General features: G+C 44.4%; 1 protein-coding gene across 3 annotated transcripts in view; it reads right to left on the reverse strand.

Annotated features, from left to right (window-relative positions):
• ebf1a (EBF transcription factor 1a) overlaps positions 1-18792 on the reverse strand; it is a 58159-nt gene that overhangs the window by 19705 nt on the left and 19662 nt on the right. For all 3 annotated transcript variants that reach the window (XM_065958520.1, XM_065958519.1, XM_065958521.1), the window contains exons 7-10: positions 7546-7627; positions 6009-6150; positions 3588-3718; positions 1469-1595 (exon numbers count right to left, since the gene is read on the reverse strand). In XM_065958520.1, coding sequence (XP_065814592.1) covers positions 1469-1595; positions 3588-3718; positions 6009-6150; positions 7546-7627 — 482 coding nt within the window. The remainder of the gene's footprint in view (positions 1-1468; positions 1596-3587; positions 3719-6008; positions 6151-7545; positions 7628-18792) is intronic.

Below are 18792 nucleotides of genomic sequence, written 5' to 3' on the forward strand. Positions count from 1 at the left end.
AGGTGCAGCAGGCGCTTGGCAAGTAGCATCACAGAGTGTGTGTGTGTGTGTGTGTGTGTGTGTGTGTGTGTGTGTGTGTGTGTGTGTGTGTGTGTGTGTGTGTGTGTGTGTGTGTGTTCAGCTCCCAGCGGATGACCTCTTGCTACCTCTCACCTGTTGAGATTCTTCTCTGTGCCTCCGTAGAAGCCAAAAGGAAAAAAGAGAAAGAGAGAGAGATAGAGAGAGAGAGATAGAGAGAGAGAGAGAGAGAGAGAGAGGAGGGAGAGTCTATCCAAAAGAAGCAAGTTTTGAAGAAGTGAATGTGACAAGGGGAAAGAGTGGAGGGCTGGAAGAGATAGGGCGTTTATGCATACGGTTCCCACATGTCTGGCACATTAAAACGCTGCACACACACACACACGCACACACATACACGTATACACACACAGCTCTATGGGTTTGGCAGGGTGTGTGCTGTTGGACAGCTCTGGCATGGTAAAGGCTGCCCACCCATCTGCCCTCTGTCTTACTAATGCAGTTACTCGTCAAAGTGCGCCTGTGTGTACTTGGAGAACATTTACACTTCCCTACAAACAAACACAAACACAGGCAGCCTATTGCAGCCTGTCCCCATACATACACAAGCACAGAGGCATGATTATGACCCATGGACATGGATTCTGTCCATGCATAGCAATTATGATACACAAGATGCAGAAAAAATTGCACAGCAGTGATGTTCCGCACACGCGTCGCTCAATTGTGATTTTGTCAAATGTTGGCAATTCCAGCCGGGGCTTACAGCCTAAGTCTATCAGTGGTTGAGATTACAGACAGATTTATGTGATTCACAATCTCCCCGGGGGAACCCGTGGCCTCACATTGGTTAATCACCGCTTCACGTTCGCTCTCTCCACCGCTCTTTTCACCACACGGCTATAACTCTGTGCTGATATGCTCTGATGTAACGCTCCAGCTATTCAGGCTCCTGCACTCACAGTCACAAAAATCACACTCTGCTCATGGAAAACTCTTCCTTTGTGATTCACGCCTTTCGATGGGGTTAAAACTCAATAATCCCACTAATCAAAAAGGTTAAACCTCCTCCTGACCTTCACCTGCTTCATAAAAGAGGGCAAACACTTTTCCTCCTCTCATCAGCAGGCCCTTTCACTGAACTATTGAGTCCTTTTATTGAATTTCAAGTTGTTTAGCATGCACATTTTTTCCCTCTGGAAAAAGTGAAGAAAAATAGCATTGTATAGAACCAGGTACTCTTATCAGATATAAAGACTGTAAAAAACTGAAAGGAGCCATTTGAAGCTGTCTATGTGATATAAGTGCACAATGCTCTCAAAGAAAGTTGTCCGCAAAAAACGAGAGAATAAAGATTTAATGAGAAAACCAGCATATAGGTGGAAACGACTTCATCCCCGTAGATTAAAGTGCTAATGAGAGTCATTAGTAAATGTTAGTGTGTAGCCGGTACCTGTATAGATGAAGCGTCCAGGTGTGCCTTTGCAGAACTGTTTGGATTTGTAAGACAGCGTGACCTCCACCACTCCAGGGATGTGTCTGGGCGGAGTTTGCACACGGATGGCATGGGGGGTGATCAGCTGCAGAGAGCCAGAGAGAGAGGGCATTAAAAAAATTAATGCAATGAAACTTCACATCCAAACACGAGCTCGAGGGACTTTATTCTGGGCTCGCCCGAGACCTTTTCCTTTCAGCTTTTGACTTTTCTTTCTTTGTATAATCAGCCTGAAAATGATGCGTTAGCGCCAAAGCCCTCAGGTGGCCTCGTAGCCTGAGGCAATGTCACTGTGAGGCTTCAGGATGGTTATCAGTGCTGACACGGGCTCTGTTAACGGGGTTCAAAAGCAGTTATCAGTTTATGAATAAAGCACAGCTTCCTCTGCATACGTCTATTACACAGTGTGAGGAAAACGTATAATCCGCCCGTCTCTGCTGCTGCCCCTGTCTCTGTGTCTGTCAACTGTGGATGTGGATGTTAGCAACATTAAAGCACCGCTGTCTCTTAAACAGGCTCACTTAGTGTGGTTGATGAGCCACTCGCCATGCATGTCTGTGTGTGTGTGTGTGTGTGTGTGTGTGTGTGTGTGTGCTGAAGGGTCTTTGAAGGAATATGGTAACAAGACAAAACACAGATGAGACCTTATTGAGAGCTCCTTTTCTGCACGCAAAGCTAGCAGCGCTCAAAAGCTATCACTGCTGCTGCCAGAGCCTTGTGTGTGTTCCTCTGTGTGTGTTCCTCTGTGTGTGTGTGTGTGTGTGTGTGTGTGTTATTAACTGTCCCTTTTATTGCTCACTTAGCTATGCTTTCATTCTACCATTGTCTGGCCTCGATCACCTCTCAGCGAGATAATATAAGAGCTTTTTATAGAATTATTCCTTTACTAAAGAGAAAGCTGTTTAGCTGCAATGCTCGCTGACCTTCAATTTCACACATACACTACATTTACATTTTAGTCATGTGGCAGATGCTCCCTACAAAGAGATTCATACAGTACTGTGCGCACATATTCAAAGAAAGCAGATAGTAGTACAATAAAAGACAGGTGGAGACGAACAGGAGAGAAGAAACAATAAAGACTGAGGAAGGGAATGGGAACGCAGGTTGTGTATGTTTACAGTGGAGTTGCAATTAATTGCATTTTTATTATTATTAATTCATGGGCTTCTTATTTGATCAGTTACCTGTTTTTTTTTTCTACTTACTTTTTTTTCTGAAACAATCATGACACAGAGACCACCTTTAGTTTGTCTGAGTTTTTCTCTTTTCAAGTCTTAGTCAAACACAGAACTGACAAAAATCTTTCAGCTTTAAAAACCTGAATTCTGCTAATGTTTGGCACTTTACCAAGAAAACTTTGAGATGAAGACTGACTTTTAGAAAAGCTTAATAAATTGACTATAACAGCGCTCCTTCGCAACAGAAGTTTCCTACTCGGGGATCAGAGCCCTCCCTAGGGATACAAAGACTGTACATTTAATGGGGTCACAAGTTAATTAAAGTGATGCGAAAGAAAAACACATTTCTCTTCTACCTACAATTTATATATCTTTTGACTCTTAACATTGGATGTTTTTTTTTACTTTCACTTCGTAAGACTTCTTAAAAGGCTCCAATGAAATGATCTGAGAAGAAAAAAGGCACTATTGCTTAAACTTCTTATTTCATCATCACGCTAAAGATTGCCGCCATTTTTAAAGGAAGTGTTCTCCTTCCTCCTGTTAATGAGAGCTTGGCAGTGTCACAGAGTATAGCTCGGTGCTTTATAAAAACTAAGAGATTGGATGATGCCAAGGCGGTGACCTGTAAGCAGGGACAGACAGTGACTTCTTTAAAATGAGCCCAGACTGAAAAAAAAGATGTAAACATTGCATCTCTGTATGTTTTTCCTGAAAGTCTAAGTGTGTTTTTAATTGTTTTAAGTTTCTATATTTTTTTTTAAAACTGTATTGCTTTATACAGCACTTTGATTTAAAGCACTTTAGAAATAAATATATTATTATTGTGTGAAACTGTGAGAGGCACATAAACCACACATGGTCACATACACTCGTTCCTTCAGATGGTAACTAACCTCGCTCCAGACCAGCATGGTCCCGAAGATGACCTGCAGGCCGTCAAAGAAGTTGTCCCCGATAATGATGACGGTGGCCCCCCCTGTGGTCCAACCTTCGCTCGGGCTGATGGCTTTGATGCTGGGGGTCGCTGTGAAATTAACACAGAAAATAGATTAGATGCTAACTAAGCTAATGACAGCCCATAAAGGCCGTGTACAGCTCCATGTACAGTCACCTTCTCCTCTTTTCATCTCTTACACACACCTCTCTCCCAGGGGTCGGGGGGCGAGCGAAGAATACTAATCAGAGTGATTATACACACACCCCCGTTATTAAACATCACCCCTGCCCCGTGTGTGTGTGAGGGCCGTGGCGGCGCGCTTGTTTTATGACACGTGGCAAAGCGTGCAGGCGTGTAAATGTCAGGTGTGCTGAGTGTCTGATCAAAGGCCACGCGACCGGGGGAGCAGAGCAGAGCCAACAGTAGCTCTGCCCTCTGAATACACCGCCCTTCATTAAGCAAACACTTAGCTCCCTGCTCAACGGGGACGCTCCATGTATATCTGTGCAGATATCTCAGCGCCCGCAGACAGGGTCATCTCAGCCCCTGTGCGTGGATGTTTGTAATGCGTTTTTGTAATCTTTCGCTGTTTTTCTATTAAAGCATATTCTTTATGTTTTATCCAACTAAAGTACATGGAACAACAACAATAAAGCACATTTTCAATAAATGGTATTCAATGTGCTTTTGGACCTTATCTGCTTGGAGATTACTGGATGTGATTGAAGAAAAGAACAGCATTGGGGGGAAAATACATGTTTGTACAAGCTAAATCTCCTCTCCTTAACAGATATGCAGCTTGTCAGACATGCTGTAATTCTGTAAAGCGGCATAATCCACTTTAGACTGGGCTGACTTTTTTTCTCCCCGAAGCCAGGCCTTTTGCTCTTCGCCTGACTCCCTGTTCTGTTGATCCTCCCTCAACAAGCTGGACTGATATTTAGCCTCCCCGATACGCCCGCAGAGATCAACGTTCACCAAGCAGCAATCTGTGGCCATAATCATGGCCTAAGATGCCTCCTTTTCACAGCCGCTGATATTATGTGCGCTCCATGTGCATGTGTGCATGTATGTGTGTGTGTGTGTGTGTGTGTGTGGATTAACCAGATGGTGGAACGTGAATCCATGTGATAGGATTATACTTTGGGGTGTTCCTCGGTGCCATCTGTTCAACTCTATGCACTGCTCATCTATTACCGCCTGAAATGGGCCCCCCCCAAAAGTTGTGTATCCTTGCGCACAAACTCAACACACACAACAACAACAAAAAAGAAACATTTTTTTTTCATCATTTCATCTTTTCTGTGTTCAATCATTTACTTTTACCCCTTCTTCTCATCATATCTCCAACCCCCACTCTGTCTTCCTTCATTTCTATTGTTCCTCAATCCAACCTCAGCCATCAGGAGAACAGAGAAGAGGAAATTCCCAAACAAATCTCTCTGACACAGTGAACATCTGTTAGCGTATACTGTTCATCCTCTTCTCTCTGTTGTCTCACTGACGTCTCCAATATGTCTCGTCTTTGTGAACTTTCTCTATCGCCTGTGAGACCAGTCTCAGGGACAAGTGGTCCACCTCACCTCTAGAGAATAGTCATTAGATAGACTTAACCACAACATTCAATCTTAATGCAATCTACTGTAGGCCGTCATGTAAATCCCTTCTTAGTATTTTGTCATTATCAACCCTGAGGTTGACTTTCCTCAAAGTAAAAAAAAAAATATGTTTCTCTTATTCAATGTCTGGGAAATCGAAATGAGAAAATAACTGGATTAGGGAGTTGGGAATCAGTGCTGGCTCCTAAATCATGTGCACATGTCATTATGAAGTATTAAAGGTTTGGGTCTGACTGTGCACACTGTGGGGTTGTGTATGTGTGTGCATGTGTGCGTATATGGGTGTGTTTGAAACCTGAGGGATGGGGAGTGATGGAGGGCTGGAGGATAAAAGCAGGTCTCCGAGGAAATAAAGCCAGTGTTGGCTTTAAGCAGAACAGACCTCATAAGACACATAGTGCTTATACGAGGCAGAGTAGAAGGCCCAGAGGCAGAGACCTGAGGGGAGCAAGCCACAAGGGAGAGACAAGAGACTCGCTCCAGCTACCACTCGCTCCTCTCTTAGCGCTAGTTAAAAACCCTACAGGAGAGGAAAGTGAGAATCTGGGGAGGAAGCAGCCTGAGAGATAAGACAAGAAAGCGAGGGAGCGGGTTTGAGAGGGATAGAGTGGAGACAGAGGAGGGGTTGAGTGCTGAGCCAGACAGGAGGGGGGGGAAAGGGGGCGAGGGAGGGAGAGCGAGAGAGAGGGGAAGAAGAGTTGAACAGACAGAAAGAAAGTGAGGAAGACAAAGAGAACTTTAGTTCCTGCGTTTAGTACCGTGTTCCAGGTAGGACGGCGTTCCTTCTGAGGGGTCCAGTCTCCGAGCTCGACGGCCGTGTTTGGAGTTGTTGTGCACAAACATGTTGTCAGAAACAGCCAGGACGTGACCCTCCACGCTCACTGTAGTCGACACAACCACCTGAGACAGGGACAGATGGAGACCATGGAAACTCAATATGCCTGTCTCTCACATCGACATATGCAGTGTTGTTTACAGAACAGGTCATTATGACTTCCTGTAAAATGTTAGTGTTATATTTCATACTTTTCCTCATCATATAAATTCTTTAAGTCAATCATCATCACTGAAACCAATACCTCGCTACACTGTGAGTCTGCACCACGGCTAAAGGAAGATCTGCTGTTTCTACGTCTTTGTACTTTTCAAAGAGTCACCACAGGGTTTCATGTCCCAGAGTGTGATTTTTGGTAGCGTTAAGGCGTGACAGAAGCTTGCAGAGATGCCGTTTCATCCCTGTTTCACCTCTGTTACTAATCTCATTGCAGCTCAGATCAAATTGTCTCACCATTGTATTACATTGACGACATTTAGGACTTTTACATATCCTACGACGCGTTACAGGGTCCTAAAAGTCCCACTTTGAACTGGCAATGAAAAAGGGGCTTATGAGAGATGTGAGAGAATGTGTTCTACATAGTCATAAAAATATTTAAAGTTAATTGATATATGATAAATGAACAATGATCGGGTCATCTGGCTATCTTACATGTAAAAGTGTTAAGAGATTCATTACCAAATTCTGTGGTGTTGAAAAGCATAGTTTAGCCCATTTTTGGGATTTTACAGCAGTTGTTATTTCAGTTCATAGCTTAGAAATAACAACTGCTGTAAAATCCAAACAATGGGCTAAACTATGCTTTTCAACACCACAGAATTCAGTAATGAACTTTCACATGTAAGATAGCCGGATGACACGATCATTGTTCATATATCATATATCAATTCACTTTTTAATTAAATATTATTTTATGAATATGTAGAACATTTTGGAGCTAAAGTTTCATTATAATTAATTAAATATTTCATGCATATGTTGGCTTTTTTTTAAGTGAAGTGTAAAATGGGGATGCTTAAGTCACCTCTATTGTTGAACTAGTAATGAAGAAGAAGTGTATTGTTCACATCATGTGGACTGAAATGAGCTGTTTTTGTATTTGTATTCCTGATGTTACAGAAATAAATAAAGTCTTTATGCAAGAGAGCTCTTTTAAACCTTTGTTTTTCTTCTTTTGGGCGTGTAGCTCTTTACATGATTATTTTTTGTTTTTTTAAAAAGGACAAAAGAATGTTTCTTCCTTTGTTTATGTTGAATTTAATTCATAAGCAGTGCGTATGGTAATCTCTTTTGTCTCCGAGATTTATCCCTGGGAAAGCAAGGAGAGCAAATTGTGTGAGAGGGGACCATGTTTTTTTGTTTTTCTCTGAGAGGTTACGCTGTCATCATACATGCTCTGTAGAAAGAAAACTCTGCACATCCACACAGTGTATTAAAGGAGAAGAGTTGAATGTTACCTGAAAACGCCTCATGTCTCGAGGGTTCCCTGCATTCTTCAGGCAGTTCTGGTTACATTTTAGGAAGAACTTGAGGAAGAACCTGCACACACACAGAAAGAGAGAACAGAGAAACAAATGAGTTAGTGTAAGTGAGCAACTCCAACAAACCACAAAACACAAATAAAAGGAATAAGACCGCAGACAGGGCTCACACACTCTCCTTCTCTCATCCATCACTTGTTTATGACTAAGGCAGTTTGGGATGTAAAAACAGCCCAGGGATATTGAGTAAGATGCTACCTTGTATATCCATCTCGGAGCTGCTGTCACAGCTTGCCATAAACTCACCGGGGCAGCAGACACAACCCCCCCTTTGCCCCCCCCCCCCCAGCTGCAGAGGCGTGTGACGGAGGTTGTGCTGTAGCTACTATGCAGCACAGTGTTGCCATTCCTGCCTCTCTCAATCTCAGTGTGAGAGACCACATCAACAGCACCTGCCATGCATTATTAATAGGCTGAGATGGCAAGTATGGCTACCCACATCAATACTTAATGAGGAAGGGAGGGAGGGAGTGAGGAAAGGGGGGAGTGTATAAGAGTGGGAGGGGTACTGGAGGCCTGAAAAGCAGAAAGTGGACGTCTGACAATTTATTCCCTGGCCCCACCCCGTCGCTCAAAGCCTGATAACTTCTTCTTTTTCTAAGAGAGACTACAGTACTGAACATCCATCCACTCTCCCTGCTCTCTTGTCTGTCTGAAAAGAAAAAAAGATCTATATCAAATGAACTGAGAAAATAAACAGCACCGTGTACAAATAAACAGGAACCCTCAAAAAGGGGGGGGGAAATAAAACTACAACATTTCCCGCCCCCCCGTCCCTCCTCCTCCTCCGTTTGAGGTAGCTCAAAGAAGTGCTGACAGCTGAAACTGCTTACAATACAGATCTCCAGCAGCCAGAGAGAGAATCACTCCTTTGCTCAGCTTTTCTTTCATATGTCTTATTTTCTACCCACTGTTCATTTGTTATGGCTAGGATTCTGCACTGGGCAGCGCGTTTGGAGCCAACTGCCTGAGATACAAGCATGCTCGAGCGGATACATCACACACACACACACACACACACACACACACACACACACACACACACACACACAGGCGCAAAGAGAAAGAGAGAGCGAGAGACATGTCAGGAGAAACACAGTAAGCAGCCTTGGACAATTGCTTCATCTGGGAAAAAAAAAACAAAAAAAAAAAGAGAGCAAAGAAGATAAATGGACAGATCAGAGTTCTGTCTCATTTCAAGGGGCCGGCTTTACTGCTGCACGCATTACAAGCATCTGATGTAACACAAGAAGTGCTGAATTTATCCCTGACAACTTTTAAATGCATGACAGCTGGTTAGTGGTAGACGCTGTTCTCTGGGTAAAGAAGAGAAAGCCTCTTATGATGTGAATAACAAACTGTCTTTCATTCCTGCTTTCTTTTTTTTTTTCCTTCTGCTTTTGTTTGTTTTCTGATTTACGATCTCTCTGGTGCAAGAGAGCCTAATCCCAATGAGTCTGGGGAAGAATAGAGACAGAGGGGAAGCAGAAAGTGAGAGGAGAAAATGATAGAGAGATAGACAGAAGGACGAGGTAGAGCGTATTTGAAATCCAAACGGAAAAGGCAGACCACCCTCCTGTATATTTTAGAAGCTGTAGGCCAATATCTCAATAATTCATGAAGCACAGAGCTGGAGGTTTTTTTTTTTTTTTTTTCCACAGTGGCGGTCAGACCCCAAAGGCTGAGGGTCTCCCAACTTTCTTATCTCCTCAGGGTCAGAGAGCAGCCTTGCAGACAGCTGTGGACTACATCTACTTGTCCAACATCCTCCACCTTCCTGGCTGGCTCCCCTCCTGTTTAATTCATCGACTCTGCTCTTTCCACCAATGTGTCCTTCTCCTTGCTCCTCTGAGGTAGTCATGATGGACAGATGATGGATAAGTGGATACAGGAGACGGAGGGTCACTGGAGTCAGAGGTGGCCAAATGAGGAGGTTAAATATAAGAGTTGGGTTTGGAGAAAAAGAGAAGGAGTAAAAAAAAAAAGCGAGGGAAAAAATGTAGCCAGTGAGTCAGAAAAGTCAGCATGCCTGATTCACTTTGCCACATGTCAGCATGTCCTCACCCTCTCCTGGATCATCTGATTCATTATTTACAAGAGTTAAGGTGTCTGGAGTCAGCCACACGGAAACATTACAAAACTGTGGCATGTTGATTCTACCGTATACTCTATCTCATCTCCCCGAGAGCCGAGGGACTGGAATCACCGCTGCACACATTTACATGGATCAACTGAGAGAGGGGGTGTGGTGGTGGTGGTGGGGGGGGGGGCATGGAGAGCAGTGCGTGATGATATGCAATAGTCAAGAGATTAGCATAAGGATTTATAGATAATCTGATTGACAGCTGACCAGTAAATATGGACAAATGATGACGATATCCGATCTTATTATATTCTGTTATTGCTTTCCTAAAAATTTCAATCCACAAAGAAGATCATTTATTGCTTCACGATTGTTTTTTTGGTCAGACATATCCCATAATCTTTGTCCTATTGGTCCCAAGAATAACTTCAGTGACATCCCCAATCGTGATGTACAGAACTTTCATTTTTATTTACTACTGATCATACCTCTGACCCATGTAATGTTTAAGATTCTAACAAATACTGTTGCAGAATCTAACATGAATCCTTTCTCTAAACAACTGGTTTCTGCTGGTCTAATGTCTCCTGCATAAAGCCTTGTTCTGAATCATGAATCCACCTTGTTTGTATTTGAGGCCCTCCCTGGTTTCAAGCTGTTTTATCGTGCAAACACAACAGCCACAAATATTACCCCTTTGCAAATTGCTGCGCCGTCCCCGGATTAAATGAAATAAAACCATTTTGCTCTCACATAATTACCCCCCAAATCCTGGAATGGCTATGGAAGTGAATTTGTGTAAATAACTGCTTGGCCTCTCAAAGCCTCGTGGCGTTAAATTTTCTAACAGCGAAAATGAACGAATAAACACATGCAGCCGGTCGCTGTAGTAATTTAATGATCTCACACTTTCATCATATCATAACGGCCGTTATTTGTCACTTTGGAGCAATTAAACACAAAATCACCCTCTGCCCATAAAAAACAAAACAAGGAAAGCAATTATAACACAACTTTTAAGTAATCCCTGTAGCATCTAAATATTATTACTGTGGTGATAAAGATTGTCTACGCGATTAGCTAACAGCACGGAAGCCTCCGAGGGACAATTCTGTTATATTTTCTAATAATTTTCCTACATTAGTAACAAATGAGGTAAAGAGTTGTTTCCTTGTCAAACGTAACACAGATAACTTCAGAGCTCTGCTGCTTTATCTCCCTCAGTACTTCTAGTTATTCATCTTTTGTGTCTCATTGCGCCTCACTTCTTTATTCCTCGCCCCTCCTCTCTCTGTTTTTTTTCTTGATGTGCTATAAAAAATGGCTGTGGACGATGCCATAACTCAGCCCTCTCCTCTCCGTCTCCCTCCATCCATTTCAGCCGTACAGATCATCTCCAGAAGAAAAAGCAGTGTGTCTGCCTCCTAATATGCTTCATGAGGTGTGTAATTCACCGCGCTCCAGAGGGGAGCCATTTGTCTCGAGGGTTAACTAAGTGACACAACAGCACTTCCCCTCGCCGGTTATACCACCGTGGGACATGCTGAACTAATCTAGGCAGGTAGAGAAGTGGAGGGATCCTGCACTCCAGCAATTAGCATTAAGATTTTTTTTTTTAAGGAAATCAATCCTTATGAAGTCCGAAGCAAGTTCAAAATGAAGTGTAAATATTTGTAAGTAAATATAACGTTACAGGGGGAATAAGGATTGATAAATAGGCAGGCAAAGTAAAAGTGAAGGCTGGTGCTGTCAGAGAACAAAATATCTTCCTCAGGTCCGGCTTTGTGTGTTTTCTTTTCCTCCCCTTGTGTTTCATTTTCGCCTCGTTTTTCTTTCCTTTGCAACTCTTTCTCTTTCTCCGCCATGCATCACTGACACTTCAACCGAGAGCCTGACTGGCTTGTTTTCCTGGTGACCTGTCTCCCTGCCTGCACCACACGTTTAAGTGTGGAGGCACACACACACACACACACACACACACACACACACACACACACACACACACACACACACACACACACACACACACACACACACACACACACACACACACACACACACACACTAATTTAGGGAGATTTATGAGGGGGGCCTTGCACCAGGAGCCATGCAGGCTGACCCCAGGGGTGTAAGGGGGGGCACTGGGTGGGGGAAGGGGGCTTGGCTCCACAGGGGAGGAGGGGACATTAATAATCCAGAACCAGGTCTGTCTCTGGGCCTGGCCCTGGGCCCTCGGACAACGGTCTGTAACAGGCTGCAGTGGCCCAGTTTACAGAGAGAAACATCGAGAACACAAAGTGACACTAGCATTGGATACGTCTGATAAAACAAAGCCAAACACATGAAATCAAACACACAGAGGAACGTGAGAGCAGACGGACAAGAAGAGGACATCACACACATACATCCTTAGCTTCATTCCTTTGGAGTGCTACGCTTTAAAGTAGCAGCAAGCACCTCTACTATCTTAAGTGTCATGATTTATTCAAATAGAACATCTTACTGCGCTGAAAAATTCATCTCGAGCTCACTCCGTGCATCGTCCCATCCTCCTCCTCCTCGTCCGTATCCGCTCGATGTGTGTGCATGTCGTGTCAGCTGAATTTGCCCCGTTGTTAAATATTTCTCAGAACAAATGGACCCTGGAGGAGGGGGGGGGGGGGGAGATGCTAGGTCAGGGGAGGATCCGCGGCTGTGCCTTTTGCCGCTCAGGGGATAGGCCACCACTTGGGAGAGATCGCTCCTCGCTTCTCCATGAAGCCAGAGCTCCAGTCTCTCAGCTCGGGGACAGAAGTCCCAGAGACACTTAACCAATTGTGTTTCATCCATTTCATCCGAAAAGGATCATTCAAAATTCAACTGAGAAGTCGTTCCCGGAGCGTTGAAAGACAGGCAATGGGTTTCTCTGCTGCATGGGAACAGCGGAGAGACGAGGAAAAGAGAGCTGGCTTCAACAACTTGTAGGCTGATAACATCTCTACCTGTGGCCTGGATTTACACCAGAGCACCCGGGGGGAAATGCAACCAAATAAACATCTGTGCATGTGTGTGTGTGTGTGTGTGTGTGTGTGTGTGTGTGTGTGTGTGTGTGTGTGTGTGTGTATCAAAGCCATGATGAATAAGAGGCTGTCTGGATGATGGACAAGCTTGGCAGGCGGTGCTGATTGAAACACTTCCTCTGTCGGGGCCTGGCCCATTAATCTGATGGAGACAGAGACAAAGAGCGAGAGAGAGAGAGAGAAAGCTCCAGGCCCCCCGACCACAGGAGTAATGAAGGGTCCTGGTCCCTCTCACCTCAGCGCTGTCCTGCCATGCTGGGACGCTCTGCTCCCCTTGTCCAACCCAAACCCTGCCTCATGGGACTGACCAGTGAATAATGGCCCTGTCATCAGCCGGGGTAGATTCTGCAGCAGCGCCTAAGGGTGTGTGTGACCGTGTGTGTGTTTGTGTGACTGCATGCTTAAGCCCGCCTGCGCACCTCCCTGCGTAGACATTTACCCTAACTGTTCTCCTCTGTACCTTAGTTGAGAACCTGACGTAGTCACATTGAACAGTGTTGATTTAAGCGCATGTTAAACTTAATGCATAATGCATCCACTATATATAGCTTGATAAAGAGCATCGTGTCAACCCTCGACCGGCCCCATACATTGTCGGGATGAATGTGCCGCTTGCAAAAATTCTTTCTTTTTTGTTCCATTTAAGCACCGTATTAAATCATAACTACGACTGTGAGTGTACGCAGGCTCAAGGTTATGTTTCTAAATGCAGCAGGATCAGAAATCAGAAACTTAATTAGTGTGCTGTGTTTGTTCTCGGGTGAAAAGTTGTTCCCACCAATGGGTCTTCAGGGAGGAATATGGAAGCATGGAGTGGGAGCGGGAGAGAGCAAGAACATGTGAAACAGTGTGTGTGTGTGTGTGTGTGTGTGTGTGTGTGTGTGTGTGTGTGTGTGTGTGTGTGTGTGTGTGTGTGTGTGTGTGTGTGTGTGTGTGTGTGTGTGTGTGTGTGTGATTGGGAAGAGAAAGAGGGAGATTGATACTGAGCAGATATGTATGGCTTCCTACAGAGTGTGTGTGTGTGTGCATATGTGTGGACATGTGTGTGTGTTGGCCTTGCATCCCTCTGTGTTTATCAAACATATTACAGCTCCTTCTAGATTCCTCACCTGCACACCCCCAGCCTGCTACATATGGCCCACCAATCACAAAATAAGGAATCATGCATACATTAGCATAGCTAATAGCCTACCCTCTCCATTTAATATGCAAATTCACTGAAACATTACTGAATGCCGTCTGTTCTAAATGAATAAATTTGAATCGCAATTAGAATAATCCTTTATAATTAATGAAAACTGTCAATTTTGGTTCATAAGTAATTTGATTAAAGTGGTGATGGGACACTTATGAAGTTCATCGGGCTGCAAGGAGTGTGAACACACACACACACACACACACACACACACACATGCATGGAAACACACACATGAGCTGCATGACAACTAACAGCAGGTCCAGGGCTGCATTATTGATGAAGATGATTAATAAACTTATGAAAGTGGTTGTCACACATGCCAGACCTTCTTTTTTTTTTTATTCAACACAACTTCTTTTCACTTCTTCACTGCCGCCGAAGAACAACAGATCAATCACGCCTTTCTGCTACCTGACAGAGGAAAAGTGAGCGAGTGATTGAAAAGGTTCCCCAGCCTGGTGGTGCTGTGTCAGTGGCCTGTCTGTCCGGCGGGAGACACTGATGGACTGTCGGGGGGGTGGGTGGAGAGTACCACACACACACACACACACACACACACACACACACACACACACACACACACACACACATGCCGAGTCATTACAGGGGTCTTAAATGTTTCCCTGATGTTTCTCACGGGGAGGGGGGCGGACGCTGCTGCTGTTTTATCAGTATATTATAACATGTTAACTTATCATTTCCACCTTCACCATTAGCTCTGTCGTGCTTTGCTTCGCTGCCACACACACATAATGGTGTCACTTAAACGAGGGTCACTCAGCTGTGGTGAAATTGTTGCAATGTGCTCTGCATGTGTATCTCGTCCCCCTTTTTTTTCACCACAAATACAAACGAGAGTGTGCTCGTGTTAGCAGCATCAACTCCAACATGAGTGTGTGTAGCCTAGATGAGTGTGTTTGCATGGCATCAACCCAATAATAATGGTCCACATAGTGTAGAGCCTCGCAGACTAATTAGCCATATCACTGAGAAAATAGCAGCCTGCTAATTAATGGGTATTATGGCATTTCAGAAGTCACTGCTCTAATTGGGAGGGAACTGAGCCTCGCATTTCCATACTGCGGTAATACAGGCTTTATCCGCCTGTCTATCTGTCTGTCTGTACGTCTACCTACTTGGCATGCTTTGCTTTTAAACACAACCCTCCACATGCATGCAGGGAAAAATAATTATCCTGCCCACATTTTCAAACAGTCATGTGAAGGATGTTTACATACATACACTGCCAGGTTTTCACCACATAAAAAGAACAACTTAAACCAGGAGCAGACATAAATCATTTTTTTAAGCCTCTGATGCATTATATTTATTCTGATTAAATATATTTATATTGCTTTATGTGGCCTAATGTGAGTGAATTGGTGAGTAATATAATCCTTCTGAATTATTCTGGCTATCATTTTGTATGGGTGTGTGTCTCTGATACATATACATGCGTATCCCCCATAGGTTCCTCTTAACCCTATCAGACCGTGGGATAATCAAAATAGATTTGCATTCAAATGCCACATGCACTGGTATCAAATATCAAATCAAGCCAGAGTCGCTGAGACAGATAGACAGTCGTCTCTCGCTCTGCTTTCTCTCTTGCACTTCCTCCTCCTCCTCCCCCCATTCTCCTCCTAGGGTCTCAGGGACTCCCATTCTCCCCTGGACGAGCTCCATCGAGGAGTGACAGGCAGTGGCCCGGGCTTTGATTGACAGCCTGTTGATGCTTCTCTCCCAACACACACATACACCCACAAAAGCAGACACACACACACACTCCTGATTCTCCTCCACTGCCTCCCCCCCTGCTTGAGCATTGGTCTGGGTGTCAGTGATAGCCCCTGGGCTAGTGCCCCGCAGGCTTCACAGCACTATACATACAAATCACAGTGTGTCAGCCTTGTGAATGGGCCCATTTTGACTTTGTCCTTGTAAAGTCAGGCCCCCCTTGAAGCGGCCTGGATCTGTATCCTGCCCTTTTTTTTTTTTTTACTTACTTTCCCTTTCATTCTTATTCACACACACAGAGACAGATGCATGATGAAAACGTTCACAAATGGACAAGTACTGGGAGTATGCATGCACGCATAAACACATGTGTGCACAGAAACCCATACGAAAGAAATGTCAGATTTAAACTTGGTGCTAATGGGCAGCACCTCACAGGAGCAGGGTATAAATACATCAACAACAACACACACACACACACACAGGCAGAAAGTCCCCACACACACCATAATGTCCAAGACCCGGGGCCTAATCTCACACACTCAGCTAGTACACCTGGTTAATGTTAAGAGGGCAGTTATAGTCAATTACATTCCCATATAACGCATAAACCTCCACCCCGCCTATGCCGGGAGAGTAATTGAAAACAGGCGCACTCGGGGTCCAGACAAAAAGTCAACTTCCCATCCCCTGACTTTCCTAATTCACTACAAGCACTTCTTCTTCCTATTTCATATGCTGGCTCCTGGGGTCAAATGTAAAGGGGGAGGGATCAACATTTTGATATAAGGCAATGAAAGAGCAGGAGGAGATTGAGTCTTATGAGGAAGACAAAAGGAGGAAAAAGGGGAGATGGAGGATTTTTTTTCTCCAATGCTGGTGAGGTCCAGTTAGAGTCAGGGTGAGAGGATGGCTGTAGTGGGGCTGTGATCCAAGGGGGTGAGGTAGATGGACGGGGGGGGGAGAGGGGGCAACGGTTGTAAGTAAGAGTTTGAGACTGACAGGTGACATTACCCTGCGTCATGGCTGGAGGGACAGAGGGACAGAGGGCGCGATGGTTATCCAAGCAGAGAAATGTCAACGTCCAGACACCGCTGTGACACACACACACATACACACACACACACACACACACACACACACACACACACACACACACACACACACACACACACACACAGGAGCTGCACAGACACATCACACAAACACACACACAAGTACACAAAGATCCAGGACAAAGGAGTCTGGAGTCTTTGAGAGTGAAAAAGGCTGCCTACAGTGGGCAGAGATGAGGAGATTACACTCTCTCCATTTAAAAAAAGGAGGAGATGAGAATAAAGAGACAAAGCAGAAGAAAAAGGCAAAGAGTCACAGAATCTACTATTCTGCATTCATAAATATCGCCTGCTTTCGAAAAACACAAGCTTCCATCTTTTGCTTAAGTTTTCCGTCACATTTGTCCCTTTTCAATCTGCTCTCTGGCGTTTTCATTAAAGCCTAACCCAATTTTGGCAAAGCTTATAAAATGTCCATATTGCTGCTCATTCGACCCCATTGATTTAGTGTTTGGTTAAATATTCACGACTGTGGATGCAATTAACATGCTGTTAATGAATAATTGATCGCATCTTAAGCGGCCATAAAACTCATGCATATTAATTATTGAAACAGGAAATATGAAAAAAACAACCTTCCTTGTTTTGCCTCAATCAACCTTCTTTCATTTTGTTTCTTTAGTCAGGAACGCCTTTGGAGAGTGTTTGAGGGGGAAAAGTGCAGCTTATAAACGTGTGTGTGTGTGTGTGTGTGTGTGTGTGTGTGTGTGTGTGTGTGTGTGTGTGTGTGTGTGTGTGTGTGTGTGTGTGTGTGTGTGTGTGTGTGTGTGTGTGTATGGGAAGGAGGCAGAAAGTGCTATGAACACTATGCAAATGCTTCCCCGTAAACACTGCTTTTACAGCTCTTGCATGCGTTTAAGCTCCCTTTGAGTACATCCATTTAGCTCATACATACATCTCTATGTGTGTTTCTGTGCATCGCACCTGCTCGGTGTGATGTGGAGCGAAGTGTTCACAGCCATGTTGACAGCCTCTGTATGACAGAGGTAGAAGCTGCTTGTTTTTGAGAGGCAAGTGTTTGACAGGCAGGAATACAACAACAAAAAAAAAAAATCTAGGGAACATGGGAGGCTTGTCGGCGCGAAACTGGAGATCAGTCAGCCAACAATGAGCTTCCCTCTCCCACTGTGTCTCTACCATAGTGTGTGCTCATAGGCTGGTGTCCCCTCTGGCACCTCCCCGGGCCCAGTTGAGTAGAGAACAATAGTGTGAAAATGATGTGGGGCTGCAGTCAGGCACATACGCGTAACATCTAGTCTGTTATGCACCTGTGGTCAGGTGAGTACTGCCGCCCTTCCACACGTGTTTAAACGAGAGCATAACTGTGTTTGTGCGCAGCTTGGTGTGTTAAATTCATTACCAGTACATCATGCACTCCTAAACCACTTCATAAATACATCCCAGTAGCAGCCACACACACCAGGAAAACACCAATTTACATAGTTGCTAGTCATTTATTTAGCACTAAAAACGCTCTTGGAGCCGTGTACCCCACTCTTTCTCCAGCACCTTACTAACTACTCTACTTTGCCTAGGAGCTAAAAGTGACAAGCCGTCAATTGTGTTCCAATATTAACCCCCTCTCAATGTCTGTGTGCCCGTCTCCTACTCTGTGATGTTGGCTTGATCAAAGAAGCGGCACTTTGGCAAAAAATAACCAGGAGGAGTGAGACGGAGGACACCATGCTGCTCACAGACTGATGAATGACGGCCAATCTTTCAGCAAAACACTGCCCCTCTTTTTCCTTTTTCTTTGTCTCTCCTTCTCAGTCATTATATCTCCGTCTCTGTTTCTCTCTTTGGAAAGGCTACATGAGGTGTTGGCTGTGCATGATTCAATATCTCCTCCATACACCCAGCGATAAGTGGTGGTTCATGAAGTGGACCGTATACAATTTTATGGAGAGGGAGAGGCTATATGTTGAAGCTTTTTATAAGGAGAGGGAGACAGGGCTTGCCAACATTTTTTCA

The sequence above is a fragment of the Labrus bergylta genome, chromosome 9, assembly GCF_963930695.1.
Source record: "Labrus bergylta chromosome 9, fLabBer1.1, whole genome shotgun sequence".
NCBI lineage: Eukaryota > Metazoa > Chordata > Actinopteri > Labriformes > Labridae > Labrus > Labrus bergylta.